We start from the raw sequence: 18,318 nt of genomic DNA, 5'->3' as shown, positions 1-18,318 counted from the left end.
AGCTGTCTTCCTGTAAGTTTAGGACCTTTGGCCCCCTCTGCAATTATTGAGTCATAGGGACTGTTTCTACCACTGTTAGACAATATACAGGTTAGTTAATAGCAATGTGATCTCAGAGGGTCTGCCATACACACTGCAGTGCTGAAGCATAAACAAACATTAGAGATATGGGTCATGTAAAGGCTTGTATTTTACACAAATATACCGCAATAACAGAAGCTGTACCTCTGAATCCATTATAACAGTACAAAGTAGTTTCAGGATACAAAAGTGCATCAATTTAGTGTGAACTGAAGGTGCAGTTACTGAAGTAAGTTACATAAGGTAGCATACAGATTGTGGGGGAAAAAACACATTTGTCTGCTGCAGAGAGTGGTTCTTCCAGCTCGGGTGGGAAGCTGGTGAGGGATCATCTTTTTGTACTGTAATAATAGCATATCCTCCTGGTTGCTCTGTACACACCGTCACTGATGAGGTGATAGTAAATCACACATGTGCAAGTCAAGAGCAAGTCTTAAGTTACTGTGATAAAAATCAAGCAAATCCTTTGAATTTCATCAAACGTAAGCTCTCTAGCTAATGTTTGACCAGCCAGTAAGCTAATAAGTTAGCTAAAATGACACATACCTTTCTTTGTGGGTTTTGAAGTGATGGATGAAGTTGGATGTTGTAGTAGTCATGTCACTTATTTTTGAGCTGCAGACTTTGCATACTACTGTTCTCTCCTTGGTATCGTCATCAACAACAAAGCCTAATCCTTAAATCCAACTTTGATTATTTTTGGACTACAGTAGTCCCCTCCAAGATACATAGCTACCTCAACTGTAGGCCTCTGCTGGTCTAGCAGATTGTGTGCATCACACTAGAAATCACCCAATAATGTTTTAGAAAGGACTTCCCAATACCAAAAAAAAATGAAAACATTTGTTATGAAAGCCATTTTTTCAAGTCATCTGTCTCTAGTCTAAATCAAGTAAAAGTCATGAATATCAAATAAAAGTCAAGTCTTTTATCACTCTAAGTCTCAAGTCCTCAAATTTGCAACTCAAGTGTGACTCCAGTTAAATTATGACTTGAGTCCTGCACCTCTGATGTCTATGCAATTAGGCCTCCAACCACAAGAAAATAGATCACTTTTTTGGTCAGTATGACATCAGTCAGAGACTTCCAAAATCGTTCCAAATTTGTGGATATGGTTCGCTTCGGAGAGAAGATGTGAACAGTGGTCTCATTTAATTTTCAATTAAAATAAAATGAATGCTGCCATATTTCCTCAACAAATATTCCCTAATTGACTGAAATCGCTCCTCCCAACTGAGATTTTATTGGATTACAGTAAAACTCCAGTCCTCTATCCCTGCCCTCATCCAAACAATGGGGATTATTGTTGATTAGGAACTGAGTCATACAATGTTATTTCTTTTAATTGTCTAAACAATATTATGTAATGTTTAAACATCTTTTTTTTTCTTACAGAAACTGAAAATGCTTGAGAATGAGCACAAATGCCTCCAGAAAATAAATCGAGACCCACCTTTTAACAGATCAGGTATTGGTTCTGTCTACTGAAACTCACTGTGTAAATCTGTTTGACAGGTTTCATGTGTCCAAAAGGCCTGTAACCATGTGTCATTATTTTTTTTGTGGCTCTGTTGACGCTGCAGGGCTGCACTGCAGTGGTAACTGGGATGGCTGGCTGTGCTGGGACGAGACTCCAGCGGGAACTTACACCTCCCAAAACTGCCCAGATTATTTTTTTGACTTTGACCCCACAGGTAGGAGCAGTGTGCCTCAAGAAATTTGTGGATTTACAGATCTACTGTATTGTGTAAAACCTCTTCTAACTTTTTTGTCTTGTATTTAAAGATGGACGATATAGTTGCTCTGAGGATTAATGATTAAATCTAATGGGACCAAGTGTTATGGACACAGCTGCATAGATTCATAGAGGAGTGGAAATTTGGATAATGATCAACATACAGTATATTTGTCATACAATTGTTATTTTTAGGAAAGGCAACTAAGTACTGTGGAGAGGATGGAAAGTGGTTTCAGCATCCAGAGACCAATAAGACCTGGACCAACTATACACTTTGTGCCGTTAACACTAAGGAGAGGCTGAAGGTAATGTAACCCGATAAACTGGAATAACAGTGCATCCAAGATTTACTGTACAGATGATGCATACAGGTTCTTGGTAATTTAGCTTTTCAATACTGCTGGTATTCTGCAAGTTTGATCATATAAAGACAGACAATTGTAGTTTCCTCTTCTTGGACAGTGTATGCATATCAAAACCTTATCTCACAGGTACAGCCACATAAAGAATTACATGGATTTAAAATCCATAGCCTGAGAGGAAGATGTGCAAATACTACCCAGAGTGGAGAAAAATATAGCATTGCTTATTTTGTTGAATAATACATTTGATTTATGTTGTCTCTTTAAGTGGAACCTAATGTGATTTTAAGCAGAGTAAGTTCATTGAAGGATCTGTATGCGACATTCAGAGCATTTCTGTGATTCAGTATTTGAGCTTGGTTGTCTGCACATCGCTCTCAACCTATAGGTGACTGATCCGTTGGCTCGCAGCTAACTGTGCTAACTCAAACATCCTTAACAGCATTGATGCTGACAGAGCTAATATTTTTTCCTTGAAACTGGAAGTGTGGGCATTACACTTTTAAAATGTTCCCGAAGTCATTGGTAACCACTCAGTGCAGAGCGGCACCATTAGCTAGCCATTGGGATACACATACACACAGAGACTATCGCGACAACAGAGAAACTCAGATTACAACACACCGAGGTAGTGTGACTTCATTCTCTGCTCAGCGTGCCATTACTCTACTATATTTTTCACACAGCAAATAGTGGTTTGCTGCTATATTAAAAAAGTATTTCACTGCTGGAAAGATGGCTTTTCATAAAACTGTGCGGCTATGCAGTAGAAAGACATAGGTACTTCTGAAATTGGTGCTACATGACCAGAAAAAAACAGAGGAAAAGGACTGTGGCATTCGCTTTTGCTCAAGAGGTAGAAAACTAAAACTACCACAGTGCACTGTGCTGCACCAGACCAATAAACACTAATGCTGGTAGGTGATGTAATGCGTGCCGTTTTCTACAGGAAACAATATAGCAGACAGTCTCAAATAACGGTTAGCTAAAACACATTTCTGAAACCATTTGTGGCAGAAAATAGGCAACACACTAACAAAATCTTGGTTCATATTTGATCAGTACTGCTTAGTTTTACAGTTTGATCAAAGTTTCAGAAAGAGCCAGTTCAGATCTGCCAGATGACACGTTAAACTGAGAGATGAGCAGGGAGATCTGGGTGCAGGTAAAATGTAGGGAAGTTTACCACAGTTCATTTACATATACCACATTGTTATGACAGAAATCTGGTTGAAAATTGCCAAATTATCCTGTTCTGAATGTAGCACAGAGCTCCTTCAACAATACAGCAATTGACAAGCATAATGGACAATTTCAGTATAATATGATTTGATATATGATATAAATGTATAAAAATTGCAGAAAACAGCACTCAGGTAGTTTATTTATTGTCTTTGTTCTTTTATAGTCAACAAGAGAGACAGGATGGCATATTGTTGTATTTCTTTGATTGTGCATCATGATTTTTTCCCCCACTGCCTCACTGCTCTTTACTCAATTCTGTTTGATCATGACTCTGTATGTATGTGCCTGTGTGTGTTTGTGACACTAAATGAAGGCAGCTGCCCAGCTCTCAGAGGACACTGAGGTAGAGTCTGCTGATGAGGCCACGGTCAGCCCCATGGTTAATCCAGAGGAACAGGAAATTGTGAGAAAGAAGATCCTTGACAGCCAGTATAAATGCTTTGAGAAGATGAATCGAGATTTACCGTATAACAAATCAGGTAGAGATAAAATTCTCCTTTCAGTTATTGAACTTCTTTCTCTCTAGATGTTTAAGTCTCTCCGTTGCTACATCTGTGTCACAGGGCTGCACTGCAGTCGTAACTGGGATGGCTGGCTGTGCTGGGACGATACTCCAGCGGGAACGTACACCTCTCAAAACTGCCCCAATTATTTTGTTGACTTTGACCCGACAGGTGAGCAGCAAGACTCAAGAGTGTCGGTCTTTTAAAAGTCTGCTGATCCAGAATGAATTCACCTCTGACACTATTGAGTGTTTTTCAAGAAATATAAAATATTAATTGTTTTGAGGGTGAATTATTCACCAAGGCTAACAGGAACTATATATATGGGCACAACTGTATGAACATGGAGACATTTGAAGAATATGCATGTATTCCTTAATTGTTACTTTCAGAAAAGGCCACAAAGTACTGTGGGGAGGACGGGCAGTGGTTTCGCCACCCAGATACCAACAGGACTTGGTCCAACTACACACTCTGCAATGAAAACACTAAGGCAAAGTTAAAGGTAATTTATTTTTTAAAAAAGCAGCCTGTTATCATAGATCTGCTACACAGTAGTCACAGTGTGATGGGTCAGCATATTCTTTCTTTCTTTCTTTTTTTCACAGAGTACTCTGGTATTCAGAGTGTGGGCAGATAGGAGAAAATGTGGAAAGTGGAAATATGTAGTCTGATGTAGTTGCCCATAAATATTGTACCAGACACCAATATTAACAGGAATTTTATTTCCAAAACACATTACTCTCCTACAGTGAGTTCCGCAGAAATATTTAAAGAAGGAAAGAAACATGCAAGTTTTCTGTCCCTGAGGCTATACGCTTGTCATAAAATACAGCTGTGGCAGAGGAGGGTCTCTACAAATAGTCTTGTGTTGACACCATCACATATTAAAAACCTTCTTATCACCAAAAGCACCAGAGTGCTGCTAACAATGTTTCCCACATGGAAACCAGACCAGGACACTAGACCAGACCAGGACATCAGAGACACACTCATGGACTATAAGCATTTGTACACATTACTTTTAAGCATTATACACTTGTTCACGTATTAGTTTTACAATTAAGTTCAGTAATTGGATGATTATGTGATACTACTCTGTGCCACATTATGCTTTATGCCAAATCCAAACCAAAAAACCTAAGACATTTGCAAGTTTAAATTTTCTGGCATTTCTTTAGAAAACTTTTACATTTTTTATGCTGATGATTGTCCAATGAAAATCCAAGAAAAAAAAACAACCCTCTATTCTGCTGTCCCATCTGCAAAATAGAAAATGATTATCTGCAAATAACAGCAACTTATAAACAAAACCTTTGCAAGAAACTCTTGTCTTGAATCAGTGTACTACACAGCTGTCCTGGAAAACCTAGGAGAAAGACCAAAAGTCTGCTGATCAATCAGAACCAGAGATCAACTGCTCCATCTGTTACCACAGAAAACTAACCTTTGCTGACTCAGCCTCCCAGCTTCAGGAAACTCCTCAGAACAAACCTCAGTAATGTGATCCAAAAGAGAAACTAACAAAGTGCACTCAGGAGAGTGTAGATCTCCTCCAGGTGTGTCTGTGGGCATGTGGGTTGGGAACAGGGGGACCCTGGTTAAAAATTAAAGCAAAGCTTCAAGATGAAGGCCAAAATGTGGCCTTCAAGGGACTACATAAGGCTTGTTTTTAGCCTAACTGATTGCTAACTTGTTGAGGACTTGCAGCTCTTACTTGCAGGTAAACAGAAGTCAGCAGTCAATGTGGGTATGAAACAATTAATAAATCTGTTTTTTTCTTAAAAATTCCAAATCACAACATACACAAGAGGTCCCTGACCATACAGTCATAAATGAGCATAAAATATTAGGCTGATTGGTCCAATAGTATGCTGGATTAGCTAGGAACAGACAGTTGACAATACACACTCTCACACACACACAACCCAACACTGGATCACCAGCAGCAACAGTTGTTTATGATGCTTATTTTGTCCCTACTGAGAATTTTGTCCACTTAAAAATGTAGAATGCATCACTGTTGTCGCTTCATTTAATGCCAAGTGTCACATGTTGAATTTGTGCAAAAATGTAAACATTTTGTGCATTTTGGGGCTTTGATTTGGGCAGAGTGCTAAAAGAAAGTCACATGTTATATCACATAGACAACCAAATGTCCAAGTAACACTGCATGTTATTTTTTATCTTGTTTTTTTTTTTTTTTTGGTTTGTTTTGTTACAGTCAGCATACATCCTGTTTTACATGGCGATTGTGGGCCATGCTCTATCCATAGCCTCCCTGCTCATCTCCCTGGCCATCTTCTTCTATTTCAGGTACAGTAATAAATTCAGTGGTATTTTAGCCTCATGTTTTTTTTAGTATTTTAGCCAAAACTGCAGTTACTTGTTCTGGTGATGCACATTATATCAGTGTTGTTACTTGACGATCGGTCTTGGTCTCAGGACTACTTTTTGAAGGCCTTGTGATGGAATCAACTGCATTTTTACTCAGGCTTCTCTGTGGCTTTCAGCAGAGAGGATTTGGTATTTTATTTCAAGACGGGTCAAGAACACAACTGCAGTGATATAACTAAACTGCATGTGCAAAAAAAGAAGTGTTGAATAAAGAATAAAGATGGTTGATTTGATTTTAGCCACTAAGTGTTTGTTTGTATTTGTTTGCTCAAAGAGAGCAAAGAAAAATTCCCAAATATAAAATTCACCAATTGATTATTTTATCAAAACATTTTTCATAGTTTACTTATACATACACACATATGTTCAGTATGCAAGCTAGAGTTGAATAAGGAGGAATCCTCATTTGTTTTTCTGTGGACATTTTTATGGGAATATCAATTTCAGGGGTGACTATGGTTTGCATGTTTCACATTTTATCGTTAGTGTGTAATGCAGTGTGGGACTCCCACTGGTCTGGTCTTGACTTGGTGTTGACATCTCAAAGTCTGGATACACTCTGGTCCTGGCCATGACTTTGTCTCAGTTTAGGTGGTCTTGACTACAACACCGCATTGTAATATGGAATAATATTTAGAGTATTTGTACTAAGACAAATGCTGATACAGTTTGTCATAATTCTGGGATGATTAAATCGATGGCAGCTTTGCCCGTAAAGGCTCAATCATGTTGCCACTATTATCACTGAATCTGAGAGGTAAACAGATGGTTTTCTCTACAGTTTCCTCCAAACCTTTTATTAGTCATCATGTGCTTACTTTTAGTCTCAATCTTATTTGAAGACTGTGACTTCTCCATTTGCCTTTGTCCACACCAGCAGGGTATATTTTACAGCCTTTAATACCAGAGCCACACAGAAAAACAGAAGATTTTTCAGTTTTAATGAGTCTTGTTTTCAAATTTTAGATTATGATCAAAAGGGCTGATTGTTAATTCCCTGCTCTGGGGCAGATAACATCATTATATTAAGCGTTTGATAAACTCTTTTGGTAAAAGCATTCGTAGAGTGTTAAAACTTAAGGCTGTAATCAGGAAATTATCAATATCTTAGCTACTGTTACAAATTAATGCAAACTTTCGACTTGAGAGTAGTTCTGCTTCTTCACAGAGTTCAATACATACACAACTGTCCCTAATTTCATGACAACTTGGTTTTCTTGTGTTGCACATTTTATTTCATGGATATTTAGGATTCAAAACTGGAGAGCTGTGACGTCCATTGAATGCGTAGGCACTTTGCTCTTATTGGAAACATGGGCACCTAAGCGCGCTGCTCATTAAGGTTGTTCATCATGATGAACCGCTTAATCCCAGAGGGAGAAAGTGCACAATTAGATGAGAAGCTACTGCTAAAATTCAATTTGAAAAGAGTTCAGAATAACAAAATGGGTAAAGGGAAGGGAGGTATAATATTCAGTTAATATATGTAAAATCTGAAAGTGATGAAGCCTGAGAAAAAGTTAGCAGTCTGACTTTGTAGTTTATTTTTAGGAGGGAAGAAACTTAATCCATTTGACAAAATATTTAAGCTTTAGAACAACACAATCACTGTTGGCATTGTATGTTTCTGCAATGCAGTGATACATTACATTTGGATTTTAGGTTTAGGCATGGAAATCACTTGGCTTTAATTAGAAAAAGATCATGTTTTGGCCCACAAAACCCAGTTCTGGGGGCACAATCCCAGCAGGAAAGCCAGCAATGTCTCTGCTGACGCATCACTAAAAACACCCATATTTGGAGTCCAAAAAACTGATGAAAACACAGCAATACCTCAATAAAAAACAAATGGTTTTATTGTTTGTTGGTCTCGAACATCATTCTGCAGCTTCGCAGTTTTCTGGCCTAGGAGACACACCATCCACCATCAACTATCCACTCATACACTACATCACTTTAGAGACATTGATATGATATGTATAAATTATGTAAATGTTATGTATTCTTGGTTTTTCAGAAATGTACTCTGCCATTTTCTTCCAGTGACTGAGCTCTTTTAGAAACCTGAACATGGCGCCTAGGGGGACAAATTAACTTTATGTTCTGTAACAATATTTGGAAAAGTTTCTTTGTTGGCTCTGTTGCTCTAAATGCTGTAAAATTTGACGTGTTGAATGGTGTTGACCTCCTAAACGCAGCTGTTATCCAGAACAGATCTTGTACGAGACCCTCAGTGTGCTGCAAAGTTTTATACACACTCGTAAATCTAGCCGCCGTGTTTAGGGCAGGTGCATTATTGCAAAACCTAATGACCCGCTGAGAGTCACACTCAGCAACACAGAAACTCAGCGGGAAATTAACAATTCATCAACATCAAAGTCCTGACAAAATAAGATCTCAATAAACTAACAAAGTTACTAGCTTAAACTATCTTTTTTTTGTAACCATGACTTAACCTATTTATAGCCAAAACAGTTTAAATATTGGAGGCTTAATGTTGTATTATAAGATCCAGATGTGAAGCTTACAATGGTATGTGATGGCGTACAGCTGCACTACTCTGTTATTTACAACTCTACATCAACACTGTCAGGATTCCCAGATAAAAATACTCCAGCTTGCTGTGGAAAAACAGACGTGGTTGAACGACCGACCCTGAAGACGGTGGGACGGTCAGAACAACACTGCCATGAGGATTCAGCCTGTGTTTTGACATCCCCTTTTAGATAAAACCCTTTGTATATAAGCATTCAGCAGCTCCTGCATTTCCTTTTATGCCTGGTGTTAAAGCGAGGCTGTTTTTCCTGTCGCAGATAACCACAGCCTCTGAATACGACAGTGAAAATGTGCAGTTCTATATGCCACTGTGTCCTGGCTTGGAGAAATGTAGCACTCTTCCCTGTTTTCATGGGTCTCTGGGGGTTTTTATGACTCAACAAAGATAAAATTGGCCATGACCAATAAAAAAGATATAACTTCTTAAACTGTAGAGGATATATTTATAGGAGGCTTTGTTCTGCAAAATATATTTGGTGTTAGGTTTCATTCAGCTTCAAGGACATTACAGTGAGCTGCAGTGCATTCGATGGCTGCCCAGAAATTAAAACATTATTTAACCATTCCCGACAATGAAGCTACAGGATGTGAATGACTTATAACAATTTTAATAATAGCTATTTTTTTACTTTGTCTGTCAAGCATTTCATTATGCTATTAATGCTGGAGTGGCCTGCCAAGGTAATGAGGACCACCCTTGGGATCCATTATGCATTATTTAACAGCATTTTTATCATGTACAGTAAAGAGCATTTAGAGGCAATCCAGCCCATTGATCCCAGGGTTTTTTTTAGCAACCACTAAAGAACTGTGAGATGAAAGATCCCACTTATTTGATATTTTAAGACTGTAGCAACATCTGACAACCTCATTAAACTGTAAGCCTGCCGGTCCTATTTATTTTTTATTTTTTGGTAACATCATCAGTTGTAGCATATGTTTTCTTCTCCTTCATCTTCTTCTTCTTCTTCTTCTTTTTGTGTGCCTGAAGATTTTTTTTTCTCAATTTGTAGATTTTTTTTTTAAAATCATAACTCCGTGTCCTGGTATGTCAGCATGTTACAAAGTCAATCATCTCTTTACACAGGAGTCTGAGCTGCCAAAGGATCACCCTGCACAAGAACCTCTTCTGCTCTTATGTGCTCAATTCAGCACTCACCATCATCTACCTCGTAGCAGTGGTCAACAATCCTGAAGTAGTGGGCAGAAACCCGGTGAGTGCACCCTCGATTGAATATTTACCATCAGCACTACCACGTATGTTACAATTGCCACAACTACGCATCCATTTCGTGGATTGAATGCAAGCTAAAACGATGTAAAAGAAACAGGAGTCCCAGTCAAATGCTAACACATTCCTGATGTTTAGCAGGTCTTAACTGTGTTTACAGCATTCACCACCTTAGTTTGGCATGTTAGCATGCTAACATTTGCTAATTAGCACATAGTGTAATAAAGTGCATCTGATGCTGATAGGGATGTCATTAGTTTTTCAGGTATTTGGCCATACACCAAAGTATTGTACTTGATAATGGCATTAGAGGAGAAGTTATTGGGACACCAAAATATTAATAATTTATAAAAAATATTTGCTTCTTCAGACCATCACATGCCTGATGAGCTATAAGCAAGATAGTGTGCAGCACACTTCACTTTGTCTTTAAGATTACACCACCTCTGATGCATTTTTTCACACGTTCAGGTGTGCAGAAATAAAAACAAAATATTTAAAAAACCCACCAAAAGTATTATGATACAGTGCCCAGGGATGACATTCTTCTGGAGGCTGACATGGAATTTAGCATCACCCTGGGGCCCTCATCAAAAAGTCTATGGGATTTTTCCATTGGATTTTGGATTACTGCAGCAAATAAGATCTGTGGCAAATAAACATTTTTGATACTCAAGTTTTGTTCAGCAAGATAAGCTTCTACTAATCTAACCTAACCTACAAATGAATACCACTTTTAGGATTTTTGAAGCCTGAATGCAATCCCCAGGATTAAAAAAATATATAATGTTGGGCCATAAACAAACTACACCGTGGCGTGATGTTGTTCTGTAGTCTCATTTAACAACCTGTTAGCAACCACCTTTTTTGAGACAAAAAATTTTCACAAGTGAGGTATTTACTGACAAATGTTGTAGAACAAAAATGGCTCTTACAATAACCTCTTAATCTCGTGTTAACCACAGACCTTATTTAAGGTATCTAATCAATAGCCCATTGAAAAAACCCACTGACTCAGAGATGAGGAAAACAGAGGTGCTGAAATGCTAATTCATTTCTGGGTCTTAAGACTCATTCTGAGGACACGCCATTCATCCTCTGGTTCTCCGTCAGATCCACCCCTCGCTTTTCCACAGTTCCAGCCTCTCATCCATATATGGTCACTTTCGGCTCCCCCCGAAAAAAAAAAATACAAAACAGCAATGGCTAAAATGTCAAACTCAAGGCCTCAAAACAGTAGTCCACAAACCAGTGGGTGGCATCATTAAAACATCGACTTTTTTTAGACAATCTGTGAGACAGGCTAAAAAAAGGCATTTAGCAGAATCCAATGTGAGGAGGAGGATTAGTTCCACTGGCTTGAAAGGAGATATATCTGTATTCACAATTTATGCTAAACCAAATAAAAATGCAAGGAAGAATTTCCATGAACTTTTTAAAATTCATTTGCTTATGCAAGGCCGGGCAATGTGAGGAAGCTAATTTCAAATGGAGCTGCTCTATATTTTAAATATTTAAAGGCTTGTACAATAGACTTTTAAGTAGGCTATATCATAATTAGTATTTTTATCTCACTGTGCCATATATTGGGGGTGTTACACGGTCAACAGACAGTTTTTGCTCTCTTCCACATTCTCCTGTCAAGAGTTTTGGAGCCACACTGAATGCATTATGTGGATTCTTTGAAACCTCAAGGTCCGCTTTGGTAGAGATGATAAATCTGTCTCGTAGGAATGCCTCACTATCAGGACTGAACATAAATTCATGTGTTACTTTTCAAGAACCGCTCCTAGATGGAAATAAAAACAATGAAAACCTGTTAACTTGGTGCTCGCTGCTTCTTACAAGTTGTCATTGCAGAGCTTTCCTTTTATGTAGAACTGAATAAAATTAAACATATTAAGGCTCCAAGTTCATAAAAATTGTGTCAGAGTATTACCATAAACTTAAAAAATAAAAAAAACTTCACATTGTTTATGTGCAAAAACTAAATCAAAAAAGAACTTCAGATGATCACGGTGTCATGCAGAAACAACAGACAGGATTGTAGAAGTTGGCTCACAGTGCATACAATCCCATTAGACCCCAGCCTGCTTTCAGCTGGAGCATCTCTGGCCCACAAAGTATGAGAAAAATCCAGGAGACAGTGCAGGCTTCAGCAGGCTTCTGCATCCTGCTGTTGCTCCTTTTTATGTATTTACCAAATCTGTCTGGCTCATCCAAACTGCCGTCTTTATTCACATCCCATCTCTGAACGTATCCAAGAAACAGACAGGCTTGACAGCCATCATCATCAGTGTGAAGAAATATATACATATTTGCGCAATGGCTCACTTTCAAATCTCTCCTCCTCTCCATTTGTCAAAGAGGTTTGTGTCAGATCAGTTACTTTCTGACATAGGACTGTCAAGTTGTGCTAACTCACTGCAACATTAAAAAAACAAAATTGGTCACTGTGGCCTTTTGCTTTTCAAGAGGAAGCTGAAAAAGAAATCCCAAGCACCATTGGTTGGGATTCACACGTGTCTGTAAGGAAACATTTTGAAATCTACCACTGCCAGACTGAGACTTATGAGCCTGTTTTCTGCACTGGTGATTTAGGAAAAGGTGGATTTTGTGGTGGAGATTTGCTCCCACAGAGAATACAAGCTCCTTTAATTCTCTCTGGTGCAGCGATACAGAGTCTGCTTTGGCCTGACAGCAGAGTGGGGGAGTGAATCCCTGAAGCTTATGTCAAACCAGGGAGGAGGCTGAATACATGAGAGACATCGTAACATACACAGTAACTTTAGACAAACGTAAGTTAACTACGATGCAAAACAAGTCAGTGACCTAACTCTCTCCATGTCTGTTATAGTGGAGATTCCTCGGGTGAAAAGGGAAACGCAGGAAAGTTAGGGAGAGCCATATGGCTAAAAGTTCAGAAATGAATAATGTTGTGTGTTTTGAGCTGAGAAGACCCCTGAGAGCAGCAGTTAATAGAAATGCCAGCATCTTTGAATTGAACCGCGGCTGCATGCATGCTCCTTTCGCAGCACCACAGACCAGAAACAATGATGTACATTAGGGGTGAGCTTTTTGAATAAATTCCATATATGAGTGCTCACATACATAAAATTATTAGTAGTTGAATACTCGCAAAAAAAAATTCTAACATAAGAATAGGAACGGAAATTGGCCCTGAAATTCATTTATTGAACAACCAGGCTTCAATTTGCCTATTAAACCTAACAAAAAGTTAACAAGAATCAGCAAACTTCCCGTTGCTACCATTACAACGATCAGACGCAGGGGCTAGCATCTGACACTGAGCCGTGAAATGGTCACAAAAAACTCACAACAACACAGAAATGGCATTTAAAGCCATTAATATCCGTTATTTAATGTTAGCTGTTTGATGCTAACAGTAGGCTCAGTAAGTGTGAGTGTGTGTTCACAGGCAGACTCTAACCAGCTGTCATACAACAGCAGTTTCCTGATGAACAGAGAGAAAGAGACTGGGGCAAGGAGGCACTGAGTGAAGCAATACGCTGTGTTTAACTTAGTTAAATAAGATTTTAACTATTTTGAATAGAAAAAAAAGTTCACATATGGTATGTTGGGCAATGATTACCCTATACGTTACATAAATAATAAACTGAGTTCTTATGTACTCATGCCCATCCTTAATTTGAATATTATTTTTTAAAAAAAGTATTTGTACAAAGGTTTTTATCATTGTTTTCATACAAAGAAAGTGTTTCAAGTTTTTTTTTTTCCAGAGTAAGAAGTTTATAAGATGTATTGTTTTCATATTTATGCAGAGCATAATCAAGACCTCTTTTGCAAAAAAGACCTGAAAAAACATTTAAGATTAACTGCATACACAAATACACTACTTAACGCAATCTTTATTTTAAAAAAATGGCAACTAGCAAAAAAGTGTCTCCAACTTTAATTTGTGAGGATAATACATTAATGTTTTCCCCTGTTAAGTTGCCATTGGGAGATTTTAATTTGAATCTATCTTGTGATTCAGTAACTTGGTTCTTTGCTTGACACTGAACAAAGGATGTTAGCAATTTAGAAAATAAGGTCACAAAGTTTTTTCACGTAGAACAGTCCACTAATATTTTTAGTTATTGAATGAGGTGTTTAGCATGAGTTTTGCAGGACAGTGTGTTGTCTCACCAAAGTGTTTTTATTAGTATTTTTTAGAATAAGTTTTATATTAATTTAAATTAACTGAAATATGCCTAATTTTGGGAACAGTCGATGACATACATGATGGCATTGTCAGCATAAAAAGGGACATTACTATGTTACAAAAGCCATCTGCAACAACAACAACAACAACAGCAATCAGCTGTTAGTGGAGGCAGCAAAGCAAGAAAAGAAGCTTATTTAAGTAAGTGATGTGTGGCATAAATTGCTTAGAAGGTAAAATGTTTATAAAATATTGTACAGAATGATTTTGTACTTTACAGTATGACATTTGATCACTGAAGAAAACACTATTTGTTGCAATTTGTTAGATTGTACTGGATGGATTTTTGATTAAGTTTTATCACTTGCAGCCATTCTGGCTTTTACTGAAGTTGCACAATCCAAATTTGGAGAAGCCATCTGAGATTGGTCAAGTCGAAAACATGCATGCTTAACAAATCTCCTAAAAAGGAGACAGTGAGTCTCCATATTCCTAGAGGCACATATCAGAAAATGAGAATTAACTTCTTATCAACTATTGTGGAGGAAAAGTTATATATAGAGGGGAGTTGAGACATTTTGAATTGATGTCCGTACAGTCAGGTTCATTGGAGCCAGCATGTAGCACTCATTAGCAGAACTGAAGCTTATGGTGCATCCATAAGTGGCTTGGTAATTACAGCGTTAGCAGACTATGAGAGGATTGCAGTGACATCAATATGTTATCAAAGTCCTCTCTTTCAAGATATTATAATAATGATTCAATCACAAGAACAGAATACATAATGAAACATGATGTCGCGCTGTGCCTGCATAAATAGTAAATTGCACAGTAGCTACTGTTTAAGGTCCGACAGTAATATGCACTTGGAGAACATTTCTCACATCCTTGTGCAAAGCGAGTCAAACACAATCAAAGAGCACCCCATACAAGGCGAAGTCATCATCTCCATCTAGCTCACCTCCAGAGGGGGTAAATGAATAAACATCCTCTCTGTCTGCAGAGAGTAATACTGGCTAATGACTTTGTGCCACAAATACAGAAACATCCACTTAGATCTTTTTTTGTGTCCCGCTGAGATGATGTCAAGTCAAGTGTTTGAAGTGAATCAACCTAATAGGTCCCTTTTTATACATACATTCAAAAACAGAACAAGTAAGAGATACTCCGGTTTTGTCTCTCTCTGCAGGTTGGCTGTAAAGTATTGCACTTCTTCCATATGTACATGCTGGGCTGCAATTATTTCTGGATGCTGTGTGAAGGCATCTACCTGCACACACTCATTGTGGTGGCTGTGTTTGCAGAGGAGCAGCATCTCCACTGGTACTACCTGCTGGGCTGGGGTGAGTCCATCTTCATTTTTTTAAAACACTTTCTGCTTTGTAGTTATTTATTTTTTCTATTGACGACTGTACTCTATGTAGCATTTTGAAAAGCTTATTTTCTATATGTCTTCGCTGCGCTTGTGTTGCGTCCCAATCTGATAGTCTTTACTTATACTTGTTATTCTGAGTGCATCAGTGCATTCACACTGAGAAGTACGTATGTGTTGCGGTGTGTGCTATACATCTATTTGTGTAAGATACAGTATGTTTGGTGCATTCGCATGTTGTTTTGTCTACTTCAGTGTGGAAAATTGTAGTGTTAGATTTTTGGTCAGATGCTTGACAAGTTGTTAATATTTGCAAAATGCAGCGGCTACCATTAACTCGGTAGATCAGCTGGTGATAGAGCCAGCCAGTATCAGTCAGAGACATTCAGAAATGTGCCATAAAAATATGTCCATTTTAAATACAATAAATAAATACAGAATAATTCAAGTGAGCAAATAAGTAGATATAGCAAGCATATACTTTGGCAAGTGACAATTGTGTGTCAAAAGTTGCTGAAAATGCTCCATCCGGTTGCAATTTGCCAAGTAGAAGAAGAAAAGATGCCAGAGTTTGAGGTTTGCATTCATTGCAAGTAACTACAGAGTGTACATGTTGTACTACATGTAAGATTACTAACACAAGTATCTTTTCTGAGAAAGCTTTCAGCTAGTCACAGCTTAAAAACTCAATGACAACAATTCAACAAGACAGAACACATTGTAGAGGCCACGATTTACTCGTACGCAAGGCTCATACAGTATTTCAACCTGGACATGCTGACAGCTTTATTGGCCCTCCTGTCGCTAAGTGCTGTCCTGTTTTTCACCTTGTTCAAAACAGATATAATGGGTGCAGTCTGTCAAACAAGTAGGTGATGGAACTAAATGGACGGTCATCATTTAAAATGGGAGCTTGTGTGTGTGTGTGTGTGTGTGTGTGTGAGTGTGAGTGTGTGTATGTGTGTGTGTGTGGAGGGCAGCCAATTGGTCAGGTCCATCTGTGGCCGATATGCTGCAGGGCCTCAATGGTGTCTGGATTCATGTGTTTATAGACGAAAAGTAAAAAACTAATGCGAGTCCAGCCTCCAGTGGCTTTTTTAATAGACACAATGTCAATTAAACAGGATTGTTACGAGAAATGAAGCATGTGGTGTTGTTTTTCGGGTTGGTGAAATACAACTGCGATAGGAAAGTCTATCCACTGTGTTTCAGCCTTTCCAAGAAGATATATTTGTGAAGGAATAATTTATTTGAGAAGGAAGTCTAACTCCAGAAAAAAAAAACTACTGACCAAGCTAACCACACTTTTTCACTGTTGCATAAATGACAAATGAATTTCCCTAAACTCACTCAAGACCTCATATGGCCGCCATCTCTTCCCCATCCAAGGTTTTCCTCTAGTGCCTGCATCCATCCACGCCGTGGCAAGGAAAAAGTATTTTGACGACAAGTGAGTAATGCTCCAGAAACTTCTGCAAATAAACAGGAGATGTTTACATACGTGCTCGTCTGTGTGTGGCAGAGAGCAAGAGCGTGCAGATCCATACACGCGCATGTTTTTGTATGTGAGTGCATGTGTATTTTGGGCCACAGACAGCACTGACTGATAGGTTTTTCCCTCTGTAGCTGTTGGATGAGTGTGGAAACCCATCTGCTCTACGCCGTCCATGGTCCCATAGTGGCAGCACTCCTTGTAAGTCTGCTTATCCACTGTTTCAGCTCAACATAAGAGAAATACATGAATCTCAGAGTGAAAATTATGTATATAGGTTTGTTATTTTGGGGGTTTTAGTTGTTAAAACATAAAAGATCTGAAAACAGTGGGTATTATTTTTGTTTCTATTAATAGTAGTTTTATTTTTTACAGGTGAATCTCTTCTTCTTACTAAATATTATAAGAGTACTGGTGACCAAGTTGAGAGACACACACCGAGCAGAATCCAACATGTACATGAAAGCAGTAAGAGCCACCCTGATCCTGGTGCCCCTGCTGGGAATACAGTTTGTCATTTTTCCCTGGAGGCCAGAGAACCGCCTAGCTGGGGAGGTCTACGAGTACATCATGCACATACTCATGCACTACCAGGTAGAGCTGACAGCAAGGCACTGCTTCAGAATTTCCATTTAAGTAACAGGTAGAAGCTCAGCTCAAAGGTGGAAAAGAAAAAAGCAAAGCTGCTTGACTGCCCTTATGGGTTGAGGTATTTTGCACATCTGGGAACAATTCAATCAATTATAAAGGGGAAAAAAATGATATCAGTATGCAAGCAAAAATGATCTCGCATCCCACGCTTGTCAGTGCCCTCAGGCTCGAGATTTAGACATTTGACGTGCTCAAAAATTTCCACCCATAAAAGCCTTGTTTTCTGCCTCGTTGTTGTTGTGATTGATGTCATTCCCAGCAGAATTACATTTTAAAGAACCAGTTAGGCACTCCATTAACTTTGTTTAACGACCATGTAGGCACTTAATTAAACAACAGGCAGGCAGGCCATGAAATTCCCAGGTAGGCAGTCACTTCATTCATTTACCAGAAAGGGATTACACTGACTACTCTCTCACTTTCCTTTTCAACAAGCACTCTAAGAATGATAGTGCTGTCCCATCTTACTGCTAGAAAATGATACAATCTGATTAAATTCCATTG

At 38.5% G+C, this 18,318-nt stretch overlaps 1 protein-coding gene and 1 long non-coding RNA gene across 3 annotated transcripts in view; one reads left to right on the top strand and one right to left on the bottom strand.

The window, feature by feature from the left end:
- LOC148186624 (uncharacterized) overlaps positions 1–18,318 on the bottom strand; it is a 43,505-nt gene that overhangs the window by 13,253 nt on the left and 11,934 nt on the right. The gene's annotated exons all lie outside the window — the stretch shown is intronic.
- Positions 1–18,318, top strand: part of calcr (calcitonin receptor) — a 67,161-nt gene that overhangs the window by 41,944 nt on the left and 6,899 nt on the right. For both annotated transcript variants that reach the window (XM_042506749.2, XM_088090208.1), the window contains 12 exons: positions 1,477–1,549; positions 1,665–1,775; positions 2,012–2,124; positions 3,740–3,905; positions 3,990–4,100; positions 4,322–4,434; positions 6,154–6,245; positions 9,970–10,096; positions 15,489–15,642; positions 17,061–17,121; positions 17,298–17,364; positions 17,539–17,757. In XM_042506749.2, the coding sequence (XP_042362683.2) occupies positions 1,477–1,549; positions 1,665–1,775; positions 2,012–2,124; positions 3,740–3,905; positions 3,990–4,100; positions 4,322–4,434; positions 6,154–6,245; positions 9,970–10,096; positions 15,489–15,642; positions 17,061–17,121; positions 17,298–17,364; positions 17,539–17,757 (1,407 nt within the window). The remainder of the gene's footprint in view (positions 1–1,476; positions 1,550–1,664; positions 1,776–2,011; positions 2,125–3,739; positions 3,906–3,989; positions 4,101–4,321; positions 4,435–6,153; positions 6,246–9,969; positions 10,097–15,488; positions 15,643–17,060; positions 17,122–17,297; positions 17,365–17,538; positions 17,758–18,318) is intronic.

This window comes from Plectropomus leopardus, chromosome 17 (genome assembly GCF_026936395.1).
Source record: "Plectropomus leopardus strain MGB_pleo_1.0 chromosome 17, ASM2693639v1, whole genome shotgun sequence".
NCBI lineage: Eukaryota > Metazoa > Chordata > Actinopteri > Perciformes > Serranidae > Plectropomus > Plectropomus leopardus.
This window is presented reverse-complemented; position numbering and strand designations above follow the sequence as displayed.